The 24,397-nt window shown below is 39.1% G+C and overlaps 1 protein-coding gene across 6 annotated transcripts; it reads left to right on the top strand.

Moving 5' to 3' along the window:
- The first annotated feature begins 78 nt into the window (after nt 1–78).
- On the top strand, nt 79–23,881 carry LOC115631041 (reticulon-1-A). 6 transcript variants are annotated; one of them, XM_030527668.1, is made up of 6 exons: nt 79–1,504; nt 6,560–6,595; nt 22,562–22,769; nt 22,826–23,034; nt 23,114–23,219; nt 23,290–23,881. In XM_030527668.1, exons 1-6 carry the CDS (start codon nt 379–381, stop codon nt 23,360–23,362), a joined length of 1,758 nt encoding a protein of 585 aa, XP_030383528.1. In that variant the 5' UTR covers nt 79–378; the 3' UTR covers nt 23,363–23,881. The 6 variants fall into 6 exon arrangements, with proteins under 6 accessions (XP_030383528.1, XP_030383529.1, XP_030383530.1 ...); XM_030527670.1 differs by lacking the exon at nt 79–1,504 and adding an exon at nt 5,868–6,033; XM_030527671.1 differs by lacking the exons at nt 79–1,504; nt 6,560–6,595 and adding exons at nt 14,776–14,855; nt 15,487–15,633.
- Nucleotides 23,882–24,397: the final 516 nt, after the last annotated feature.

The following is a 24,397-nucleotide window of genomic DNA, read 5'->3' as shown; positions in this document are numbered from 1 at the left end:
GACTCTCTCGCTGGCCGCAGTTCATTTCGACAATTTAAAGAGTGCGGCTTGCAACTTTTCCGCTTGACCATTTTAAAATAAATTCGAAGACTAACGGAGATTCTGAGCCAAAGAAAATAATTATTATTGTTAAGCAAGTGCTTAGCATTATATTTTATAAATTAAAGAAAAGTTCACCGTAATACTCATCGAACGAAGCCGAAATCAGCCGCATCCAGCAACACGGTTACGGGGTGTGTGTGTGTATGTGTGTTTGTGCTTGCCACTGAGAGCGTGTTATTTATCCAATCAGAAAAAGGATACCACAGCGCATCACATTACAGGAGGAGTGAAAATTGAATTCGGGTTAAATTTGAAATATACGCCCTCAAAATCGCTATGGATTTAAATTTCGCCGAGTTAAAGAAGGAGGCATCCAGCACCGCCGAGGACATTTTTGGCAATGCAAGCAATGCCGTCGATGCTGCCACCAAAAAGGTGAGCCATACCTACGACGAACTGCTCGGTGGCATTGGCGATGGAAATGGGAGCGGTGGCAACGTGAGCAGCGGGGCGCAGGACGATAATGCGCATACCGAACACTATTTTGCCAACGAGCAGAAAAATCTCGATTTCGGCGACCCACAGGCGTTCGTGCAGCGCATGTCGGCCGGGGCGAAGGAGGCCCAGGAGCAGCTCGATGCCAAGTTTGCACAGAAGACCAGTGAGTTGGATGATTTCCTGGGCCAGGCGGGCAAGGGTGTCAAGCAGGGTGTTAGCGACTTGACCAGCGACTTTATGAATGCGGAGCGCAGCTTCTTTGGTGGAGTCGCTCCAGCTCCAGCTCCCAATTCAGCTGTAGCTCCAGTTCCGCCGCCAGATGATGATGTTGAGGATCTGCTGGGCAGCTTCAGTGACAAGCCAACCTCGCAGCAGCCGGAGCCAGCACAATTTGCGCCCAGTGCACCGGCCAAGTCGAATTTCTATGGTGTCGATGATATTCTGAACAAGTCCACGCCGCCACCAGCAACCACCGCTGCTGCCGTCGCGCCCATTGTGGGCAACAAGGATTCCGACACTGATTCGCCGTCCGTTTCGTACACACCGTCGCCGGCCAAGAAACCCGTTACCGATGCTCTCAAAGAGCAGGACAATGAGCAGTTCATATCTTCCGAGGATTTACTCAGTGATTTTAAGGAGGAGCGCACAGCTACGCCACCATTTACTGCACCACTGCAGCCGATGTCGAAGGTGGCGACTTCATCAGCCGCAGCTGTCGTTACTGATTTGGATGATGATGACAATTTCGAGCCAACTTTTACGCCCAAATCGGAACCGGCCAAGCCTGTGGCAGCACCCGTTGTGCCGCCGCCACAGGTGCCCAAAGTCGAGCCGCCCAAAGCCAAGCCAACGACTGCAGCACCACCACCACCACCCCAGAAGCAGCAGTCGCAGCAACCAAAGTCGCCGCAACCGCAACCAAATATTGTGTCTGTGGAGGAAATTTTCTACAAGTATGGCTTGGGTAAGTTCTTTATTTTTTATTCTGCAACTCAATTTTGTTCATTTTAATTTGTTATTAGTTATTAAATTGTTAAATTAGGCTTGCCTGTCAGCGTATTTTTTGTTTGTTGCCGTTATAGTTACTGATGTCCTTGTATTAGTCGTTCCTATTCTTTCCTAGCACCGGCGCAGAGTGTTCCGTCAACAAATAAAAAGCCCAACCTTTCAACATCCATTTACTGCTATACTTAGTCATATCTCTCTGAGCTCTCTTTGCCCCTTGCTCCACTTCCCTTTTCGCCCCACCTTTATGTTTTTGCTATTTACTGTGTGAGTGTGTGTGTGTGTATTTAGTCATGATGTCATGCGGCCTGCTTTTGCGGCTTCTTGGATATAAAACATTTGTTTTCTCTGTACTTCTTCAACACTTTGAAAAGAACTCACTAATAGAGCAGCAGTTTTTTCAATTCTTTTATTTTACGCAAATTTTGTCAGCTGTTGCCGTAGTGGGTGTCAATTGCAAGCTTCCAGACCAGATTCGCTCTCTCACACACTCCCTCTCTCTCTCTCACCCCCTTTTTAGGAAACCGAGTATGTGTGTGTGTTGCTTGCTTATTGCATTAAAAATATGTATGTATGTGTGTTTGTACGTCAATAGATGAAATTCTTGAGATGAATCAGCTGCTTTTTATTGTTGTTCTCGCGTTCTGCTCATTCATACGATTTTTTAAGTTTTGTTTTAGCAGTTATGCCAAAGAACTGAATATAGTAAAGTTCAAATACTAATTTCGCTATGCCATTTCTTTCGCACAAAAACAAAACACACACACAAGCCCTCACAGCTGACTAGCTGTCCGGAAGTGCTGCAATCTACAAATTTGCATGCGGACACATACACATATGTACATACACTGTACATACATACATATGTATGTACCTTTTATTGTTATTCGCTTAATTTGTAAGCCGGGGCTGCGCACAGTGACTCGGATTTGCATTCATCTGAATAAACTGAATTGGTTATTTGGTAAATAATTTGTACATTTGTATTACATGTAAAGCAATATAGTAATGTCAAATACGTTATTCAAACGCATTACTAACTTAATAATTATTTAAATTTAAATTGCTCATATTATTATTTTAAAATATTCAGTTCTACATTTTTTATTTTTTTCATATGTACTACTTTATTTAATTTTCTGTTTTACATAAATCTTAAAAATTAGCGCAGCATTTGTATATTTTACTATGGTATATACCCGTATATGTACAATCTTCTACTTACATATACATATACACACTCCCATGAACACAGTATATGTATGTAGAGCCAATTTTTAGAAAGTTCGGTCTCTTAATTCTCTCTTTTGTGACTTTGAATCAAACACTCAACATTCTTTTCCAAAACTATGTCCATCCAAGAAATTGTGAACATACATACATATATGTATGTAGTATGTATAATTGCTATTGATATACAAAAATAATTTTCCAATTAAAAAAGGACAAATTGATTGCAGAAATGTTGCTCACCATCCGCAATACGCTTTATAGTACGTTTATTGGGTTGTGTAGTGGAGAATGGGGGAGAAGGCAGGCGTTTCCTCGCTGCGCAAAAATATTTGATTACTCAGTCTCTGATTAACCGGCTGCCTTTTGCACTCTTATTAGTTTCTGTACATTCACGTTTGTATATAGTATAATATAAGTATTTCGTATATATAAATCTGTGTGTGTGTGTGCACTAGTTTAAAATTTTCCAATTAGTAATTTCTCTGGCCCCAAGTCATCGGCGCGCTGCAGCAGCCATCGCCTTGGTCCCCCATTGCTTTTGTTCAGCTTGTCCATTGTTTCAGTTTTTTTTCTTTTGCGATTATGCGGCTATTTTTATTACATGCAAGCAAGATATTTGCCGCAAAATGCCGTCTTGTCTGTCTGCCTTGGCATTGATTTTTTCTTTGTGGCCGTCTGTTTTGCATCTGTCTGTAATTTGATTTCCACGCATTTTCCATTGCTCCATTGCCTGGGGGCTCTCTTTTAAATCGATTGTCTCGCCCTCCATCCATCCACTTCAGATTGCTAAAGATTGCTTTTTCTGCATATGCCTTTGCTTGCCTTTGATTTCTGCTTTTTCCTCCTCCTCCTCTTTCTATTCCTTATGCCACTCACTTGAGGAGGGAGTGTTGTAAAGCGGCTTAAGCTTGGCTTAGCCCTGCACTTATCTTTGCCTTTCCATTTATCTCGCTTTGGTTCTCTTATTGGCAAGTAACTGCATCCACAGTGCGCATATCAATTGAAAATTAAATATAGAAATGCTTAATACATGCATATAGTATGTATAGTGCGCGTGAATTGTTTATCAAAACTGAAGGGTCCTAAACTCAAACCGTATGAGTGCGCTCCGATCGGCGTGATGAAATTGTGAAAGTAAACAGTGCGGAAGAAAACGCGTGGCTCAGTTTTTGTTGTTGTTAGTCTTTTTTGTAATTTTTTTTGAGTAGTCGGGCCCACGTTGTGTCTGAAAATTGTGACGGTATCGAGTCAATTTTTTAATTGCCTTTGGGCCAGAAAATATGCAAAAAAATTAACAAATGCAAAAATCTATTAATTACAATATTGATTTATTTATTACAATAATATACAGAACTCTTCCAAATGTTCTCATTAGTTCGTCAATTTCATTCCCCCATTTTCAACCCATCTCTTTAAAATTTAATTTTTATATTCGTACATTGCTGGCCAACGGAATACGTTCAATAGCTTCCAGTATGTCAAATGCTTTAATGTCTCAATATATTCTTCTAATCGATTAAATTTATTCGTATTTTATACATTTTAACATGAATTTTATAAATAATATTAATACAATTCATACTTATTATTTAAGATTTTGAATATTTTTTATTAGTTATTTTAAATGCATTTTTATAGAAATAACCACAAAGAAATATTCACTGCTTAAATGATCAATATAATAAATTTTATTTGTTTATTTTTTAAGTTTTAGCTTTTGAAAAAGTGCATTTGAAAAACTAGAGGAAATTAAGATTTGAAGTCAGTAGTTATGCTGACTTTAAGAAGTTTCCTAATCATTTAAAATGTTGATTAAATTTTCAGTTTTTTGTATTTTGTTGCCAATTAACTGCAAACGTTTCCGACTAAACAAACGATAAGAGTGTGTGTTCAAAGCAAATTCAAAAATGAATTGTAAATTTTAGTGCAAGTCAAAGAAGCAAAACAATATCGGATATTAACATAGGAGTGTAGCGAAAACTTATTTCAAATTCTCTTCCACATCCTGTATCTTGTAGAGCCTTTATTCCCACAACATTGATCTTCTTCATCTATTCATATTCATGGATGGCACAAATTCTGGTAGAAATATCGATTTGCATTGCAGCTGCAACTGATGGCTGTCAGAAATGTTGGTCAACTGCAAATCCATGCAACTGGGCTAAAAGCAAAAGCCATGTTCTTGTCGCATGCAGAAACATTTCGAAGCACTATTATGGCATTCTTTGTCAAAGTTGTGCGTCACATGACCAAAGTTTTCTGGCTCCCTGCTGGAAGTGGAGGGATGGGGCCAGAACGTCCAATTGACCACATTATAGCAACAGCATCTGTTTGTTGCAGGCATTGCAGTTTCTGCATGGAACGCCCACACATCGCCCGCTTCCCCGGCTTTGCCCGTTTCCGTTCCCTGGGGCGCAACAGTGGGCGCCAACAAATATGAATTGTTGATATGGCGCATGCGTTTCCAAAACTCACCATGGCCCGAATACCAACCAGCTAGCAAAGGTCTACACTCTACACAGCAGGCAGGCTATACTCTATAGTCAGGGCAGCACCTGTTCGGCAACGCAAATCAATAGACCAGAAAACTTGCGCTGAGCTTTTGAGCCGAACATCGCTGCCGACCAAGCGAGAAACCGACAGACCGGGCTGGCCGAGTTCAGGGCTAAGCGCGGTCTCTCAACTGTCGGCCTAAAGCGTAAAGTCGAGGCCTATGTTGGTACATGCTATTGATTTTGTTTTTCGGGTTAAATAAGTTGTGCGAGAGCCAACTTGTTTACGATTCCCATCTGTCTGCCTGCCTGTCTGTCTGTTTGCCGCTCACGGCGTCGTCGCAGTGGCACGTGCCACACAGATATCCTGTGGCTTGCAACGCAATTACGCTGCTCAGTCTCTATACATTAGGCGTGCGCGTCGGTACGAAAATTTGCAATCCTAGATAGTTGAAATATACAAGTATTTGGGAACGGAAAAGACTTAAAGCCGTACAATACGTCGTAGTTTTCTCTCTTTCGCTCGGGCGCTCGATGTGTGTTGTGCTTTTGTTTGCTGTTTTAATCAAATATATTTAGAGCAGCAGCAGTGCGCAGCGAAAAAGTATCTGTGAGATACGCTTGTGACCATAAGAATATAAGAAATTCAAATAAATTCGAGTGCGTGACAAATTGATTGAAACAATGGCGACTAGTGGCGAGAATAATGCACAAAATGGTGTCTGCAAGCAGCGCCCACTCATTTGCTCCATTTTGGATCCCAGTAAGTTGTATGATTTTCATTCGATAACCACTCCCCGTCCTTACACAGCCGCCCTCTCACCCCCTCATCCCCACCCCACGCCTAAAAACAAAACTAACCTCTGACAACTGTAGACCGAAAAACATGACAACTTTTAAGAGTGTCTCCATTAAATCGTGTATACATATAGAAATGTGTGTGTGTGTGTGTGTGTGTGAAGTAATTGCCGCAAATTGTGGCATACTTGCGTATAACTTGCAGCAGACTTGAATGCTGGTGGTGGTGGTAGTTGCTTTATTGATTCTTGCATATCTCTCTTGCCTATTTTTATTCAATTTATTTCCTAATTATATGTTTTTCAACAAATGCATGCGCTTAGACGCCTGATAGCGTGCTTTAACTTTAACAAAAACAAAAACACCGCTTGTGCACGCTAAACGCTCCCCTTACCCCCCTCTCTTGCTTTCTCCGTTTCTGTATTTCTGTCTCACGCACATCAAACTAACCACAAACTAACGAAAATCAATATATCAATCGCTATTTACAGATGCCTGGTTCAAGCCCGAACGTTTACATCCGCAAGGTAAGCTCCTCAGTGACTCTAAAACCGCATGTATGTCGTCGCTGGGGTCGCGACGTTTCTTTCTGTGTGTTCAATTGTTATGCCGCGCAACTGTCAATACAACACACTTGATGATGATGTCATCAATGTTGCCCAACCCCCCCCCAGGCACATGGCACACATCGCACACAATCCTCCCTTAGTTTTAGGCCTAAAAGTATGCTTTGTTTCTAATGCGTATGCACTTTCCTCCTTGCACACCCACACACATAATATGTTAATAATCTGTGCGTACTTGTGTGTGTGTGTGCCGTTAATTGTCGAGCAGAGCTCATGCTGAGCATCGCACACACACACACACACACACACACCCGCAACGCACTCATGCGAATGCGCCTGAAAGTATGCCAAATATGCATACGAATTGCGCCGCGCTTGCTTTGCTTATTGCTGTTGTTGTTGCTGTTGCTGCTGCCTTTTTGTTGTTACTGCTCTTGTTGTTCTGTGGTCTTTCCTCTTAGCTTATTGATTTTCATTCTGCCGCGCATTATCTTGATCAAAACTAAGGAGAAGAGAATATGCTATACGGGTATATGGCATAGTGCGGGTCTGAATACCTTGTCGAGAATATTTGCTTACCCTGGATCCACCCTTTATACCTCAAAGCATATTTTCAGTTCCCTGTGATATTTCGAAGGCCCAAAAGGAGGCGGTGTCAGACACCCTTATCTGTGTTTCTGTATGTTTCTATGCAAACACATTTCTCGGTTTTGAAGCTAGCATGTTTATAATTCCTGGGAGAAGGATATTTGTCAACCTATTATATCATATATCTGTCATAGGAAGGATTACATAAACTACTTGTTTCTCATTGCTATCCTCAAAAATGTTGGTATACTATAGAGTATAGAACATTTGTAAGAGTGTCTGTATTTTTATAATTTTTACCATACATCAATCTTCCTTAAATTATTTAAATTAATTTTCTTCCATTGAGTGCAAGTCGCAGATATTATATTTTATTGTAGCTTGTAACATTTATTCAAATATGCGGTTAAACAAATGGCCTAAAATTCAATTTTTAAAATGAGGAAATAGTTGTGGATTATAAATAAGTAATGTATCTTTCTATTTTCCATTGCATATTTTCTATGTGCATAATTGGTGCCTAAGGAACAGTTAGCGCCTAGAGGGCTGTTATTAAATCGTTCATATTTCACAAACGACAGCTGCCAGCGCCTAAAGGCAGGCACCGTTGCTTGCCAAGAAGTGCCTGAACCCATGCATTGGTGACCCCGTGCTTGGCTCGGTGCATTAAATACATAATTTACCACTTTTTGTCGCATATGGACCCTTCGTTGCTACCTTATAGAGTCCACTCTCTGTGTAATTAGTCCAGCCATAGTTCAGTTACCTTGCCATTTGGGTGGCAGGGGCTGCCGCACCACCTAATGGTGATGCCACACGGCACTCTTGCCACCGTTCGTTCGTTGGTTCGTTTGTTGTCGTTGGCCCGTCCGCAGCACTGCACCGCTGCACATAAACGCCAAGCTCCGCCATAAAGCAAAAACCGTAATCTGATCGCATGACAAGCGCTTTCATACCTCAACTTAATATAAAAAATGTATACGAGGGCTAGTTGCTTACTCGCAATTGTGTTGACAACTATGCTGGGAAGAGGAGAATAAAATGAATGATTAAATTTGTATTAAAAATTGATCAATTGATATTTATTTATTTATTTAAGAGCTATCAATTGATGTTAATTGGATATTAAAAATGTGTAACTTCCCTTCTGACTATTAATTAGAAAAGCCTTAGTATTCAACTAAAATCAGAAAGTATTATTTACCACAAATATTAACTTGAAAATACCACTTTAACACAACAGATATTAAGATAACACTGCACTATAAACTGTTATATAATTATATTTCTTCTTCTTTGAAAATCATTAATTTATGAAGCTAGCGTCCCACAATTCTCCTTCGACACCGAATAACTAAAATGATTTCGTTTAATTTGATCGAATTCGAAAACGGAAATAGTTTCTTACAAAAATAATCAAAAGCTATTGCTGATGATGACGTTTCTCTAGCGTTCTAGCGAATAAGCTTACTTTCCCTTTATGAGTGACCTAAGCAAGATGAATCTATAAAAAGCGTTCTTTTATAATTATTTAAACATTACTTGGATACTTCAGAGCTGCCCTCAATCACTTTTCAATTATATTCTTAATGCCATTAGTTGCCTTTTAAGTAGTATTGGAAGAACACAGTCAGTCCTTCCCAAATGGTCAACTCCTGTTCCTGTATCCTGTTCCTAATTTAAATTGCATTTGATTTGACAGAAGGACAAAAGCAGTCGCGTATGCAAATGATTTATTAGTCGAGATTAAAGCTGTCTCATCAAATCTCTTCTGTCTTCCTTTTTCTTTTTGCTTTCAAATCAGCTGCCAAGTTTTTTGATTTCTTGTCAAACCTGCCTCGTATATAAAAGTCCAATGATATGTTATATGTACTCGTGTCTAAATTTGCAATGCCATAAAAACTTTCTGCTGTAAATGCAAGCCCATATGGGTTTCTATTGCATTGCATTGACAGTGCGGTGGGGGCGGGAAAGGGGCCTACTTTTTGAATTCCGACTGGTGCTGACGTCGTCGCGTTTTGTGCCACTCGGTCTATTGTTTTGCATGCGGCTCCTTTGTTATAAAGTTTTAATAGCGTAGAGTAGGCCTATATGTGACAGTTGGCCTCATTATTTGGATTTATTTGCATCGAACAGTTCGATTGTTCAGCTCAATATCAATGTTTAGAGGTTACATGTGAAACTTATGTGGGCCAAAGCTTTAAATTTTTTTAATGAGGTCCTGAATTCATGAAAGTCCTAACGCTTATTAAAAAGACTTTGTATATACAATACCTGAATTTATTATTTATAGAATAGACTGAACAAGATTTAATTTAATTTAAAAATAGCCCTCCTCTGCGCTTCTCACACGAAGCACCTAACCGAAGCGACTTGGAGCTCTAATGTGGATTTAATTAAAAAAATTTTAATTTAATTCAAGAAACCACCTTCTGCGCTTCACCTACAAAGAACTTAAGAGCTAAAGCCACTTAAAGCACCCCTACCTAATTCAAGCAAAGACTAATAGTCACGATTAAATCTGAAAATATAGCCGTGCTCTGCGCTTCTCAGCAATAGCTGATTTATTCATAGTGTAAACCATTGACAAATCACTGCGAAATAATCTCTATATATATAGAGCAGTTTGTCCTGACTGCCTGACTGACTTTGGGAAATTCGAACTCCAAAGGGGGGAAAACGGGCTCCAACGTTTGTATGAAAAATCTACAACTTGCATCCGAATAACTTCAAACTTAGTTTGTATACTTGCATAAATAAATCAACGATTACTAATAAAAGAAAGACTGTCTATAATTTGAAAAGGAAACCACAAAGCCAAAACTGCTCGCATTTCAACAAATATTTAATTAAGAACTAAAGCTTGGCTCGCTCTTACAGTACAAGCCATTTGGCATATCGAACAAAAATTATCAACTACTGGGGGTTCTCGAGTCTTTGGCTCCTCTTGGCTGCCACCTGCTGTCTACCGAAAGCAAGTGCTCCACTCTAATTGCTCGCCACTTATATGGAAAGCTTATTTCTTTGTAGTTTGGCACTCATAGCGACGACGTCCCACTGTTAGCCCCTAAATGGGAGCCAGACACAGCCCACTGGCATAGACATAAGACACATGCCTACATACATAGTGTGTGTCTGTGTGTGTGTGTGTATGCTTATATATTGGCCAACAACCTTTAGTAGCTGAGTGGCAAGTAACTGGTCTTGGCCATAATTGCAGCCAACGAAGCGTTGCGCCTGCGCCCAGTGGCTCTAAAACCGTAGGCGAGCAATTTGTGTTTTCATAATTAGTGTAGCGTTAAGTGAAAGAAATATAGTATAGTACCTATGATTAACTTTAGCGCGCTGAACACACGCGACACGAAAGCGTCCAACAAATTTTTGGGCATGGCAACGCCCAAGATACTTCATATATACAGTATAACCTCGATAATCAATGCTCCAATAGCTGATTTATTTAAAGTATATAAAACCATTTGACAAATTACTGCGAAATAATTTCGTATATTATAATCGATTAGTAATATAAGAAATACTGTCTATAATTTGGAAGGAGTAGCTTCATATATACAGTATAACATCGATAATCAATGCTCCTCACTTCTTTTTCCACTCATATTTGAGCCTCAAGTACGACTTTGTAAAAATTTTAGAAAGCTTTGCACGTTGCAAATAAAATACAGCTTGCAAAAAGTGTGAGTTTTCGGCCATTACAGCTGAGCAATCTCAACAGTAAATAATCAAAAAATAAACAAAACTCGTGTTGCCTAAGGACTAGGAGAGTCTACATGCCAAGTTTGGTGAATGTGGGCTAAGTCGTTTCGGAAATACAGGCGTTCATCCTGACAGACAAATAGACGAACGATTTTTCACGAAGCTAAATTATTATAAGAAAAACGGAATAATTCCCTAAATGATAACAATCTTAAACAAAGTCTGCGGTTACCTAATGTGCAAACAAAAAAATTGGGGCCTGAATCACAGAGTCTACAATTGGATTAAAATTGATCTCTTTATAATTAATGTGAAATTCAACTGAACATATATAAACAGTAATGTGACTAACAATAGCAATAATGTCATGTGTTGGAACTTTCTCAATGCAAGTGTTTCTATTATTTTTCACCTGATTGTATGAGGTGTAAGAATCTAAGCGTCTAGTTAACGGACCTTCACTAAAGAGCTAGTCGGCATTCTCTTTGTTGTTGTTGTTTTGTATTGGAAATAGAACGAAAAGCAATGCAAAGAAAAAATATTGCTTACGTGCTGCCTGTCCATCGTCCAGCGCTAGCGCTTTTTCTATGTATGCATATATCTAGGGAATTATAGTATATAAATAATTCCAGTCGAATGAATGGGCAAGCAAGCGAGCAGCAGCATTAGATCATCACGTAGAAGTTTCTAACTTTTTGCAAGGCCCCAAAAATTTGCATGACTATGCGAACTTGGCTTGGTTTCGATGCACAGGCGTACGGGCAGGTACAAGCAAATAAATAGAGGCCCCGGCGATAAGCGACGCTAGACACAACGCATATTACTGGGGCCAGATAAGAGTTATTTGCAATTTTTTTTTGCCTGATAACAGCGAGTGACAATTTCATAATAATACGTGCCGAATTTGTTGTTGTTACTTCTATGACGTCACACATTTTAGTTATCAAACAACACTTGCCGGCATACACACTCTCTTACACACACACACATACACATAGATACAGATACGAAATAACAACCAATCAATGAATCATAGCAAATGCGTAGCCGGGAGACCAAGCAGTATGCAAGCAGTGCCAAGCAGTTCAGAGCAGCGCTTCTGCCTACAGCCCTGGTCGCTGCTAGCTATCGAGCAGTTAACCTTGAATTCAGACGTGAGAGCGCCAGGGAGAGTATTTGTTTTTGTTTAATTAGCGCTCTTTCATTTTTATTTTGTTGTTTTTGTTGTTCAGTGTACTTAGAGTAGAGTGTGTAAGCAGCGGCTTTCTCTGTCATGCACACGCTCTTTATTGTCAATTGCTTTCGGCCATTTCGCGAATTGAATGGAATTAATGCTATGGGGCGGTCGTACCCGGCCGGCATTGCTAATTTTAGCCTTTTAGCTATTTCGGCCTTTTCATTTTACTCGTTTATTAATGCGATTTAACATTTACACGAAATGGCAAGTGGATTGCAAAGGGCGCTTAGGGCAGCGTATAAATGTGTTCCTAATTTTTTAATTCCATTTTAAAAGAGGTCGTAGAAAGCCAACATTGTTGCCAATGGGCGACCCTTTTCTTGTCTTGCTATAAACTATTTCAAGTCTTTGTAGATAAACTATACTAATAATTTTATGCCAACAACGACCAATGTGTTATTGTAAAAACATGGGACGAAGCGCAAAAGTACAAAATTATTAAACCAAATTATCTTTAAATATAATGAAATAAAACTGATAATAAAATTGAATACTTTTTCTTCAAGTAGAGGCAATTGCCAATTAGTAAAGAAAGTATATACTGCAATTACTTTTACATTGAAATATTAGCAATATTACATTCTCAATCGGTTCATTATTATTTTAAAAAGGGTTCTCAAGTATTGAAATTTGTTTCATCTATTAAATAACAAAATTGAATAAAATTAGCTAACTTAATTATGGTATTTTTTAAATCAAAAGTGCTGAAAGTATTTATGTTTTAAATTTCGACGTTACTCCTAGCACTTTTTAGAATAGTTGGCATTTCACAGAGTTGCAGTACAATGTGTAAACTGGCCCTAATAACAATGTAATGTATCCCAATTTTAGAAGATCCAATAAATGTTGGTCCCAATAGTATTTGGTATAGTTTGCATTTATAAAGGTTGTGTAAACCTCCCTTAAGCTTTAGGAAACATGTCATCTCCCACTCTTCAGTTACACATGTAGGCCTACCCCAAGACTTGAAGTTTAACTGTTTTTTGGGGTGTAAACTATAGACGTGTGACCCTACCCTAATTTAGCATCTCACAGGCGTGCAGTTACTAACTAACTAACTCGGTCTAACATACTCTATTTTATAAAGGTTGTGTAAACCTCCCATAAGCTTAGATAATTGAGCTAACATGTCATCTCCAACTCTTCAGCTACACATGTAAGCTCTGCCCAAAATGCATGTAACTCTACCCCAAGACTTGAAGTTAAACGGTTATTTGGGATGTAAACTATAGACGTGTGACCCTACCCTAAGTTAGCATCTCACAGGCGTGCAGTTACATGTGTAAACTCGGTCTAACATACTCTACTAACACCTTTTTAGTGCGGCAAGCAACCATTTCGCTAACCGCATTTGTCGCCGTACTTTTCCACATTCGCACATTCTTCCCCTTCGCCTGCTGCTTCACAGCACTATCTGTGTCTATCACGTGTACCTGTTGAGAGCCTCTTCCTCGTGTCTGTTGTCTACCTGTGCCTAAGCGAAGGGCATGCAGCAACATGTTGGAACGTCAGACGCTATAACCAGTCAAGTTACGGCCGACAGCTTACCTAGAATTGCATCTATCGGATACCATATGAGTGAGCGAGCGAACGAGCGAGTTAGCGAGCGGTCCGGTCCGGTCAGATCGCATAGCGCACAATAAAAACAGCGAAGCGCTAAGTGAGCTGCTGAGTAAATATGCCCAGCTGCCTGCCTACCTCTGCCGCAGTGTTGCCAGTTCGTGAATGTCCAAAAAAGCTAAATTAATAATTGAAAAAAGCTAGAAATAAATACAAGGAATGATTATCGTTAATATGCCTTTGCTCTCGAGCCTCGAAAACTTTGCCTTTCATGTTTTAGAGCAATTAAAAAATTGTTTGACTAGATCTTGAAGGACTTTCGGTTTTCTCTCCCATATTATTTAGAATTGGCTTTTTTATGTGTTACTTTTTTGAAAACTCCCTTAATGGATAGCACTCTCTTCGGCGGAAACTTTTTCTAAAACATTCGATCGGTGTATAAATTATTAAAGTATCCCCTTAAGCGGACACTCCCCTTGGGCGGACAAAAATTGGACGACCGTGAGTGTCCGGCCAAGAGAGTTTTCACTGTATATGTACACATATTTGAAAGCGCTAATCAAGACTCATATTTTCTTTTGAAGCATCTAAAATATGTCAAATTATAAACGTAACATCGTTGTTTTAGTCTTCTTAGATTTGTAGATAAAGAAAATAGACAAAACAACTTTTAGGATTACAAATTTTTCTTCTTAAAAACAGAAGCTAAAGGAATAAATAAAAATAACGAAAATAAAACAAACAAAAATGATGAAATACAAAACAGAATGCCCTGAATTCTGCCAGCCGCAATGTGATATTTTTGCTTGCATTTTAAGAATTCAGAACTGGCGGGAAAATAGCTAAAGTGGCAGCACTGCTCTACCGCTTGTTCTCCCTCTCGCGTTTCATTGCAATTCGCCAAACGACTAGTCGCCCCTATTATTGTTGCTATTGTTAGTGTTGTTGTTAGCGTTGTTGTTGCTCGGTTGCTCACCCTACCCTGAGCTGAGGCTGAGCGCATCTGAAATTAATTGTACGTTGTTAGTTGATGTACGGACTTTGTCAACGTCACAGTGGCCGTCGTCGTCGTCGTTGTCGTTGTGTTTGTCGCCAATCGCTAGTCGCCTTGTTTGTGCATCCGTAAGATACAAACGCGTACATATGTATATTTACATACACGTACCTACATATGTACGCGTATGTATGTATATTTACATTGTGTGTCGTCCATTGTCGCGTCAGCTGTTTGGCTGAAAAGTTCGGCTGACCTGCCGCACTCGCTGAACTCTGTATCCGACAGATACACAGTCAGTCACTCGTGGAATTTCGAAAACAAATTATAAAAATACTACAACGCACCTCGTCTGTGTAGTCGTCCCGCTAGAAGCCCATCGCGCGCTCAATTATTATATAATTCAATTAAAGGGGCCAAAAAGTGAATTAATCCGACCAACACTTTACGGTCAATGTTCTGGTTGAAGTTAAATTTCGCGCTTATCACTGCCATTGCAAAAAATCAGCCCAAAATAAATCAAGTAAAGATATAGAAAGCCCCTCCACCTCGTCCTCCTCCTACTGAGCAATAGGCTCTGGGCAGTCGTTGCGTCTATTTTCATATCAGTTTTCTGCTGGCCGCCGAACACTCGGTCCGTCTTGTTCAGTCCCCGATCGGTTAATGCCCGCCGTTGCATTACCTCTCGGAGCTCATCGTACGTGCGCGCGTGTGTGTTTGTGTTTGTGCGTAAATATTTAATTTAAATATTTCTTGCAGCTTTGTAGCCAAAAGTATTTAAGTTATTAGCATTGTTGTTGTGAGTAGAGTGTAAGAGACACAAAATGGCCGCTGCTTTAGAAACGCTTCAGACCCTTCTACAGACACTCGCCGAAATCAACGAACTGCCACTGAATCGTGAGTCATGTAAGTATCTGGAATGGAATAGTGCAGGAACATATCTGTACATATCTGTACATATAGTAGAGCTGTAATCGTAATAATTGTAACTGTTTCAATTATTCATCAAATGCGTGCCCGCATTCGGTAGTGCCTTCAAAATTTCATTGGAACGGCACTTGCCATAATTTATTTATAAATATTTTCTCGTTAGGCAGCTGAAACTATTTGGCGGCGCGTATCACAAACTGCCCGTATACTCGTATATGTATTTTATATATTAACGACTGAGTCTGCTATGTAAAATTAGCTATGACCTGTAGAGGTAGAATAATGGCAGCATTTCTTGTTTTCTATTTAATGAAAATTTAAAAATATTTATTATAAGATCGCTTTGTGAATGATATGCGTTTACTGGAGTGCCTCGACATGAAATTTATATATTTAGTTTATTTAATCAGTAATGGTTTTTGGTTTTCCTCTAAATAATCAGTTATGGAGTTTGGTTTTTCTTTCAAATAATTCTGTTTTGCTTTAAACTTTCAGTTGTAAAGCAATTCGAAGAGCTTAATCTTGGGTCTTTAAAAGAATGTGTTTTTTTATTAGTGTGCCCAAAGAATGTGCAGAATTATCTTTGAGTATTTTATTTGGTCTCTTCGGTCTATATAGTAATATATTTTTTTTTTATTATTCTATAAAAACGGTATACAAATATTTATAAGCTGATGACCCTACTGACCGACTATTTTTGAGTGAAAATATATTCTAAGCTAAAATAATAATAAATATTCCGAACTCAAGAAAAGAACGCTGAGAAAAAGGGGAAAGCATAAATGCCTCAACAATGCCAATGTCTGAAACGAACACTTTATTATAATGCATACATATCTGTGACATTGTAACGAACAAATGATAAGCAGACTTTTTCCGCTGTTTCTAATATTTGAGCGAACTAATAGGCCCCTTTCGCGCCCATTTTCTGTAGCGCACAATGCATAGAAAATGCCAAAGATTTGGTAAAACAAACAAACGAATATATGTACGTGTATGTATGGATCTGTCTGCTGCGTTTATTTAATTGCTCTGCACTTTTCCGCACACTCTTTTAATTATTTTAACATATTTCATAAGTTCTTCTTTCGTGCGCTTATGCAATTTTCATCGTTATGACAATGTCAGGTGCAACTTTTATGTGTTTTTTTTTTGTATTTTATTGTGCGCCTGCCTATTGATTATAACTGTGTCAGCTCAAGCTCTCTCTCAATGCTCTCCCTCGCTCTCTCTCTTTCCCATTCGATTGCTCTCGGTGCGTTGTTTCTGCTCACTGCCATTCTTCCCTCAATCGAATTGGATAACTTAGTATTCAGTTTCACAGTTGGTAATGGGAATGATATCATTTGAAGCAAAGCTTACTCACTCACTCGACGGAAAGCAGCGCGCCAAAAACGCAAATCTCGGGGGGTTGCAAGCGCCGTATACGGCATTAATGATGTCATCATCGTCGCCTGCCTACTTCCTCTCCTCGTGCCTTTTACGCAGCAAATAAATGGAAAACGCATTTGTTGTTATACCCTGCGCCCGAAGGTGGAAAGGGTACACTAGCTTAGACCGAATGTGGCTACAGCGATGTATACATATGATCAGTTGGACAATACGAATCGTTTAAGAACGGTCCGTTCAGATCCACAACATTTAATTACAGATTCTTGTAAGGCTAGAAAAGGCTTTTAATACTACAATTTAAAAAATATAAAATAAAATTAATTATTGTACTGAGAACAGGGTATTTGAGAGTCGCGTTGGTCCCTCATTTCGTTTTATATTGCGTTTCAGTTTAAAGTTCATTGCGCCATTGTCAAGTGTCGTTTGAACTTTAGGTGGACCATGAAACATGGCTTTATATTTGCACTCCATACACACAAATACATATACACACACTTATCAATGGGTTCAGTCTAGAGCCGCTTCACAGATAATAGCAAGAAGAACGACAACAATGTCAAACGAAGCTGTCTGCTGAGACTCTAGGCTGTGTCGTCTCTCATGCTGAGAGGCAGTGCATGTCAAACTGTGGCTGCTGAAATTTCCACAAGAGCGAACAGTGCATTGACCATTGATTGCAGTTGAGTGCATGTGCCACGCCACTTGAGCGCTATGGCCATTGATTTGGCTGGGTCTCTGCCAAACTGACATTTTCTAGTGACGATAAAATGCGCATTAACGATGTTTTTAAACTAGAAGACAGCATTATGTCGATGTTTTATTGAAAGTGTTTTTTTGCGGAACAGGAAAGCGAATTCATATTTTTTCTATGTATATTCAAAAGGCTGATCAAATATAACAAGTAAAATAATGATATAAAATCAAATGCAAATAAATAGCAATCAGCAATAACAAAAACTGTCGACCATAGGAGAAAAGCGTACATTTTAATTGCATTAAATGCATGTACATATGTACATACTTATCTGCCTGTGTAATTCTTCTGATTGCTTGTTAAGGAATAGTTTAAAATAATATTTATTTCATAATTATAATGTGTTTGAGGCAATCATAAATTAAATTCATAAATTTTTTCACTACGTTGTCGATGTATATTTCGATCGATGTTCCCGCACTATTTTCAATCCAATCACTGCGGAATACCAGGAGCTATCGTGCTTTAGCACCTCGGTTTTAGACGCCTCAGTGTCGCACATTCATCGTCACGCTTCAGCGTTGTTTTTACACCCACGCCCCCTCGTTCCTTCCAGTTGAGCGCTTTCATGATTCACGTTGCGGCCACTACTACGTACATACGTATACGTACGCAGCCGCACCCACGTACCTTAAAAACGTAAAGCGGAGTGGTAATGCGTTCTGGTAGCTATTGTGGTTGTTGTTGTGGTAGTTCTCGGGCCTGTTGCCGAACGCAGTTTTATTCGCAAACGTCAAAAGCAAAGGCAGTCGTTTCTCCAAAATGTGGTCGTCGGCTACTTCGTCATGAGCTTGACACGTTGCCGACAATCACTGGGGCTCAAATGTGCTTACGTAGGGCATTTGTATTGTTGTTGTTATTGCGCCTTATCTTTACTTTCATTTAGTGGAGATCGCCGATGGTAAAAAGAGAGAATGCTTAGCATTAAAGCAGCAACTTTGTTACTCTCAATGCGCAGGTACAAATAAGTAGTATGTTAGAGCTGCCTTGGCGCGAAATTTAAAATAATAAGTTTAATTTTACACATTTTATATTTAATAATTAATTAAAAAAGAATATAACGAATTTATTGGCCTTTATCGATTGCACATACATAGGCACTTGACAGCATTGCAAACTTACAATGTGACGTCACACGAAGAGAACACCAAACCAACGGACGCGCGTAATGCCATGCGTTCTAGCTTCATTGTAGAATGACTTAAGCTCCTACACATGCTCACACACACATAAACGCATTCTGACAATTCCAGCAAACTTGTTTACTCTCTCACCAGCCAGCTCACTGGTTGGCTCTCAGTTGGACACTTGGCTTCGCTGGCTTGTTGGTTTGTTTTGTATTTGAACTTCTCCCAGTTCTTGTGCTGCGTTCGTGCGAGACGAGACGACGTATTCAGCGGTCCTGCAGTGTCGCTAAAAAACCTCTGTCTCAACGTGTGTGTGAGGAGTGTACGGTATATTAGTGTGTTGTTTAATTAGTGTAAAACACGCAAAGCTGTGCATACATTTTGGCGCGAAGTCTTTATATTCAAACAAAAAAGCACTAAACAAATATATACTTCATAAAAAATGGCAGGCGGCAGCAAACGCTACTCACGCAATAATTCCAATGGCAATTTCAATCAGCTACCAGAACGTGGCCCAGGTAATGAAATAAAAAACAACAGCAATTACAACTAATAATATATTATGAAGTTACTACTGAAGTCGGTGCACGTTTCTTTATCTTTAACGTTTGTCCGCAACAGTTTACCGTTATCATTCAAGAGTGGGCCGCCTTGATTCCACACATGTCGACGTCAACGTCAACTAAATGAAATGCGGCCAACGTGGCCAAAATGACAGTTAAAAAAGACATTGTATGTACATGTGTATGTATGTACATACATATGTAGATATAGATGTAGAATATATGTACATACTATATATGAGTTCTGCATTCTGCCTGCCTTGCATAAATTGTTGAAATTTTGATTGCTTATTGGAAATTTTAATTCGCTTTCTGATTCTTCTTTTTTGTCATGATTGCCACGCGAGCAGAGAGCCTCGAGCTGCCTCCCTACCTGGCAACCAAAAATACTGACTCTGAGCTCATAATTTATGCATGCATTTGCAATTTATACTCGTGGCTCAATAATTTTGTGGTCTAATTCAAGGTTATCAACGCGCCGCGTGGCTGCGCTTATCTTTGCCAAGTATTGAACTCAATCGTCGCACTTTTGTGGTGGTGTGTCGGTACTTGTAGATCTATAAGTGCTGGTGGCAACACCACCTGAAGACTTCACTTTCAACCCAAACGGGTTTTTGGGGAACATGAACGCTTTCAACAGGAACCGGTTCTTCGGAGCCTAAAATCTTTCCTTTGTTTTCTGCACCTCAGCAGCATCGTTATAGTCTTTATTCAGCCCACAGCTTTCAATAATTGTAGCAACTCTTTGAATCCAATTGATAAAAGCCCCCAACCACTTCGTAACTTTCTCTTACGAGTGTGTGAGTATGCATGTGTGTGTGAGACGCTTTCTTTCCCTTACAACCCAATTCCAATTAGTTACCTCTCATCTGTGTCTGCTCGCCTACAAATTTGTTTCAATTACCATAATCTACAGCAGACGAGCTTAGCAACTAAGCCAATGCTGTGGAAACCTTTCTAGCCCAGAACTAGTTTAGACAACTTATGCAAACATTCTCCGCGCAGCTGACGTTCTTTTTTCTATTATTATGTTCTTTCTTTTTAAATAGTAGTTTTATATTTGCCTTTCCGGTTATATTTTCAACGAATGACGCTCTAAGTCTGTTTTCTAAAACATCTTTGAAATGGAATGTTTAAGGTTTTCAGCTTGTGCTGGAAGCAGATAATATTTGTAATTTTATATCTAAAATGATATCTTTTAAATGGAAACCGGTAACTGTAACTCACAAAATGTTTATAGAAAATGGTTTCTAGATTTTAAAAAATATATACTTCTTCAACTAAATAAATATATACTTTAAAAAAAATTATTTAAATAAGCCTTATTTTTTGGGCAAATTTTGTTACGCTTCAGAAAAAACAAATAAAATGAAAACCGCCTGCGGTAATTCTTAGTGTAGATTCTCTTAAATTAAGTGATTTTTTCAGGCTTTGTTGTTATTTACTGAATGTAGAGTCACTAAACATTTAACAATTATAGCTGTCAGAGCACGGAACGTCTGAAAAACTATTTATCTAGATTGAATAATATATTTATTTATGAACTTATTAAGGATACAGGTGTTTCAGATGTTTACGCAAATTTCACCTCCAATAGGATGAAAATAGGGCTGAAGTATGGGAATTATAATCACCTTTCTCGATAGAGGAATCCAAAGTTTATTCAAGCGGAAAACGTAAAATGAAAGGAAAATATGAATTATTTTCCCACTTTAATATTTTTGCTGATAAGAAACGGAACTTATAGTATTTCTGATAGCCTTGCGAGCTTTAAAAGAAACATTCTGAGTAATTTATTATAAATTTGATTACCATGGAGTAAACAAATTAATTAAACAATAAATTTCTTTTTAGTTTCTTTGCGCTCTACATAGGATATTCGTATTAAATGATCGCCTACACTCAGAGTGCGTTCTTCGCCTATGTTTCCCATTGAAATTGCTTTAAAACAATAAACATTCTCATTAGATTGAATATATTCTTAAAAATAGCATTTAGAGCAATTTATTTATTTCTCAAACTGGAATACACCTACTGTTTAAGAAGGCTTTTCCGCTGAGCACAATTATTGATTGCCACACCCACAAACACAACAGTGCCAGCAATTGTTTGTTTAGTCTGAGGTGCCACTTTGAAAGCGTCTTCTAAAAATAGTCGCGCATAAAATTGGAAAATTAATTGCAAACGAAGACCTTTCTAAAAAACAGCCAGTTGGTAAATGAATTGAAATGTAATTGCTTGGAACGATATACATATGTATACTATATAGCTAGTTGTGGATAAAATCGCTTCAAGTTCTAATCGATTTGGCCACGTTTAATTGAATTAGCCGTTGAATGTGGGGCGAGTGCAGTGACTTTTTATCAGCAACAGCAACGAAAACAATAACAGCAGTCCGTCTATCTGTGAGATCTGACAGCTGGCAGCTTGATATCCACAAGATACTTTCAAGTTAGTTGCTGCGGATATAGCTAAGTGTTCCAATTCATATCCGTTTCGACACCAGCTGCTTCTCTCATGGAATGCCTACGCGCTCTCACTCTCCCTCTATGTATTGCTGTCGCTTTTCCTAGCTGGTCCGGAAAATTTTCGGTTCTCTAGTATAAAACTTGGCAACGAACCTCGCACGACGCACGGCGAACGCAACGATCCCACGACCCAACGTGAAAATGTCGAGCAGAACTTGTGAGTGCGGGAGGGAGGGGTTGATCGGGTAGGGTAGGGTAGGGTAGGGGGTTGAGGAGCAGCAGACGCACATCTTAAATAAAGATACAGTCGTATAGAAGCTGTAATGGCAGTGCCAATAATTAAAATTGCACTGCCAGCCAGAAAAAGTTTTTATTGCGGCAGAGCTGCACAAAAATGTATCTCGAAGATTGCATAATAATTGTCAGAGCAGCCGAAGAAAACTATACAGAAATCTGTCACAGCTGAGTGTGTGAGTGTGTGTGTGTGTATATATTTCTGTATCTTCCGTCGATCGTCGGCTATGAATTATATATCTATGCAATACTTTTGTGGTTTTTGTGGTATTATAATTTCTCTTCCCTTACTTCCTCCATTCACAGTGGAATCCCTCATCTACTGGCGTGATGTGAAAAAGTCCGGTATTGTTTTTGGCGCCGGTCTCATCATATTGGTGGCCATCTCCTGCTTCTCCGTGATCAGCGTGTTTGCCTATTTGTCGCTGCTGGCGCTCTTCGGCACCATCGCCTTCAGAATCTACAGATCTGTGACACAGGCGGTGCAAAAGACAAACGATGGACATCCCTTCAAGTAAGCTATTAGCATTCTTCATTCGTTCATGCATTCATTTATTGATGCCTTTGCAGAGAATATCTGGAACTGGACTTGACGCTCTCACAGGAGAAGGTGCAGAATTTTGTTGGCGTTGCTGTCGCACACGTGAATGGTTTTACCGCCGAGCTGCGACGCCTCTTCTTGGTTGAGGATCTGATCGATTCGATCAAATTCGGCGTCATACTGTGGGTCTTCACCTACATTGGCGCCTGGTTCAATGGCATGACTTTGGTCATCTTGGGTAGGTGTTCAAAGCCCCCTCCCTCCCCCTCTCTATCAAGCAACAACTAATTCTCTTCTTCCCCCTTTCCATGATTCAGCTTTCGTATCGCTCTTCACCTTGCCAAAGGTCTACGAGAACAACAAGCAGTCGATCGACACCTACTTGGACTTGGTACGCAGTAAATTGACGGAAATCACTGACAAGTAAGTACAGTCAACCCTGGCTTGGAGTGTCAGCCCTGGACTAAAAGCAACTCTGCCTTCTTCCGTACAGAATTAAGGTCGCCATTCCCATTGGCAACAAGAAACCTGTAGGTGCTGCCGCCGAATCGGACAAGGATAAGTAAAACAAGAGCAACAGCAGCAACAACAACAACAAAAATAGCAGCAGCAACAACAACAGCAACAAAAGCAACATGTTTATTTATTTATTAAGCATTATTTGAATGGTTTAATATTCATTAAGCATAAATAAATAATATATTTAGCAGAAGCAGCAGCAGCAGCAAATAATTCTATACTGCAATTTGCCTAAAACTTAAGCAGCAAACCAACTTCAAGAATGTAATTTGTAATACAATTATACATAAACAAAAAAAAACTGAGACCCCTCGGTATGTAATGGCTTTCGCGATTTTTGGGGCAACCATAAAAGTCTTAGCAGTTCGTCTCTTTAAGTTCTACAATTCTCCCAAAACAAAACGAACGAATTTTTTACTCGATATGCAAAGTTTATCAAATTTGTACCCCCCCTTCCTACTCTTCATTAATTTTAATTTGTTAGTTTAATTTTTGAATGCATAAAGCAACAACAACTAGAAATTATGCAAAAAAAGTCCTAAACAACATGTTTATTGTACACCTTTTTTATTAGCAACTTTTTCTTATTTTATTACAACTTTTTTGCTTTAGTTATAATTTTGTTGAGCAACAACAACAACTATGAGTAAAACAAAAACAAAAATGAAATAAAAAATGAAGTAAAAAATCGTTGAAATTGTTGGGAAGTCAGCAAGCGGCTTCCCATTTTGATTATGTTTTTGATTTTTCGTCGAACAAGAAAGTGCGAATGTAAGTGGAGAACAAAAACAAAAGACACACATCCATAATAGATATATATATAACTATAAGAAGATGATGATAATGATGATGGAAAATATTGCGTAGCTTAGTTAAGTGGCTTTTCGTCCCCCAATGAAACAGCACACTCCACGCTCCACTCCAGAAATTGTGGCTGAGAAGTTGGACCAAATTGCTAACATTATTAACAACAACTAACGATGAAAATTATGGAGGAACTTCATACCGAGCTCATGGCCTTGTTTCGTTATTTTTTTATGAAACGAAATCAAATATTTATAGCAAATATTTTAAAGCACTGC

The sequence above is a fragment of the Scaptodrosophila lebanonensis genome, unplaced genomic scaffold (genome assembly GCF_003285725.1).
Source record: "Scaptodrosophila lebanonensis strain 11010-0011.00,11010-0021.00 unplaced genomic scaffold, SlebRS2 tig00001412-arrow-pilon, whole genome shotgun sequence".
NCBI lineage: Eukaryota > Metazoa > Arthropoda > Insecta > Diptera > Drosophilidae > Scaptodrosophila > Scaptodrosophila lebanonensis.
Note: the sequence above shows the minus strand (reverse complement) of the source record. Positions and strands in the feature narration are given on the sequence as shown.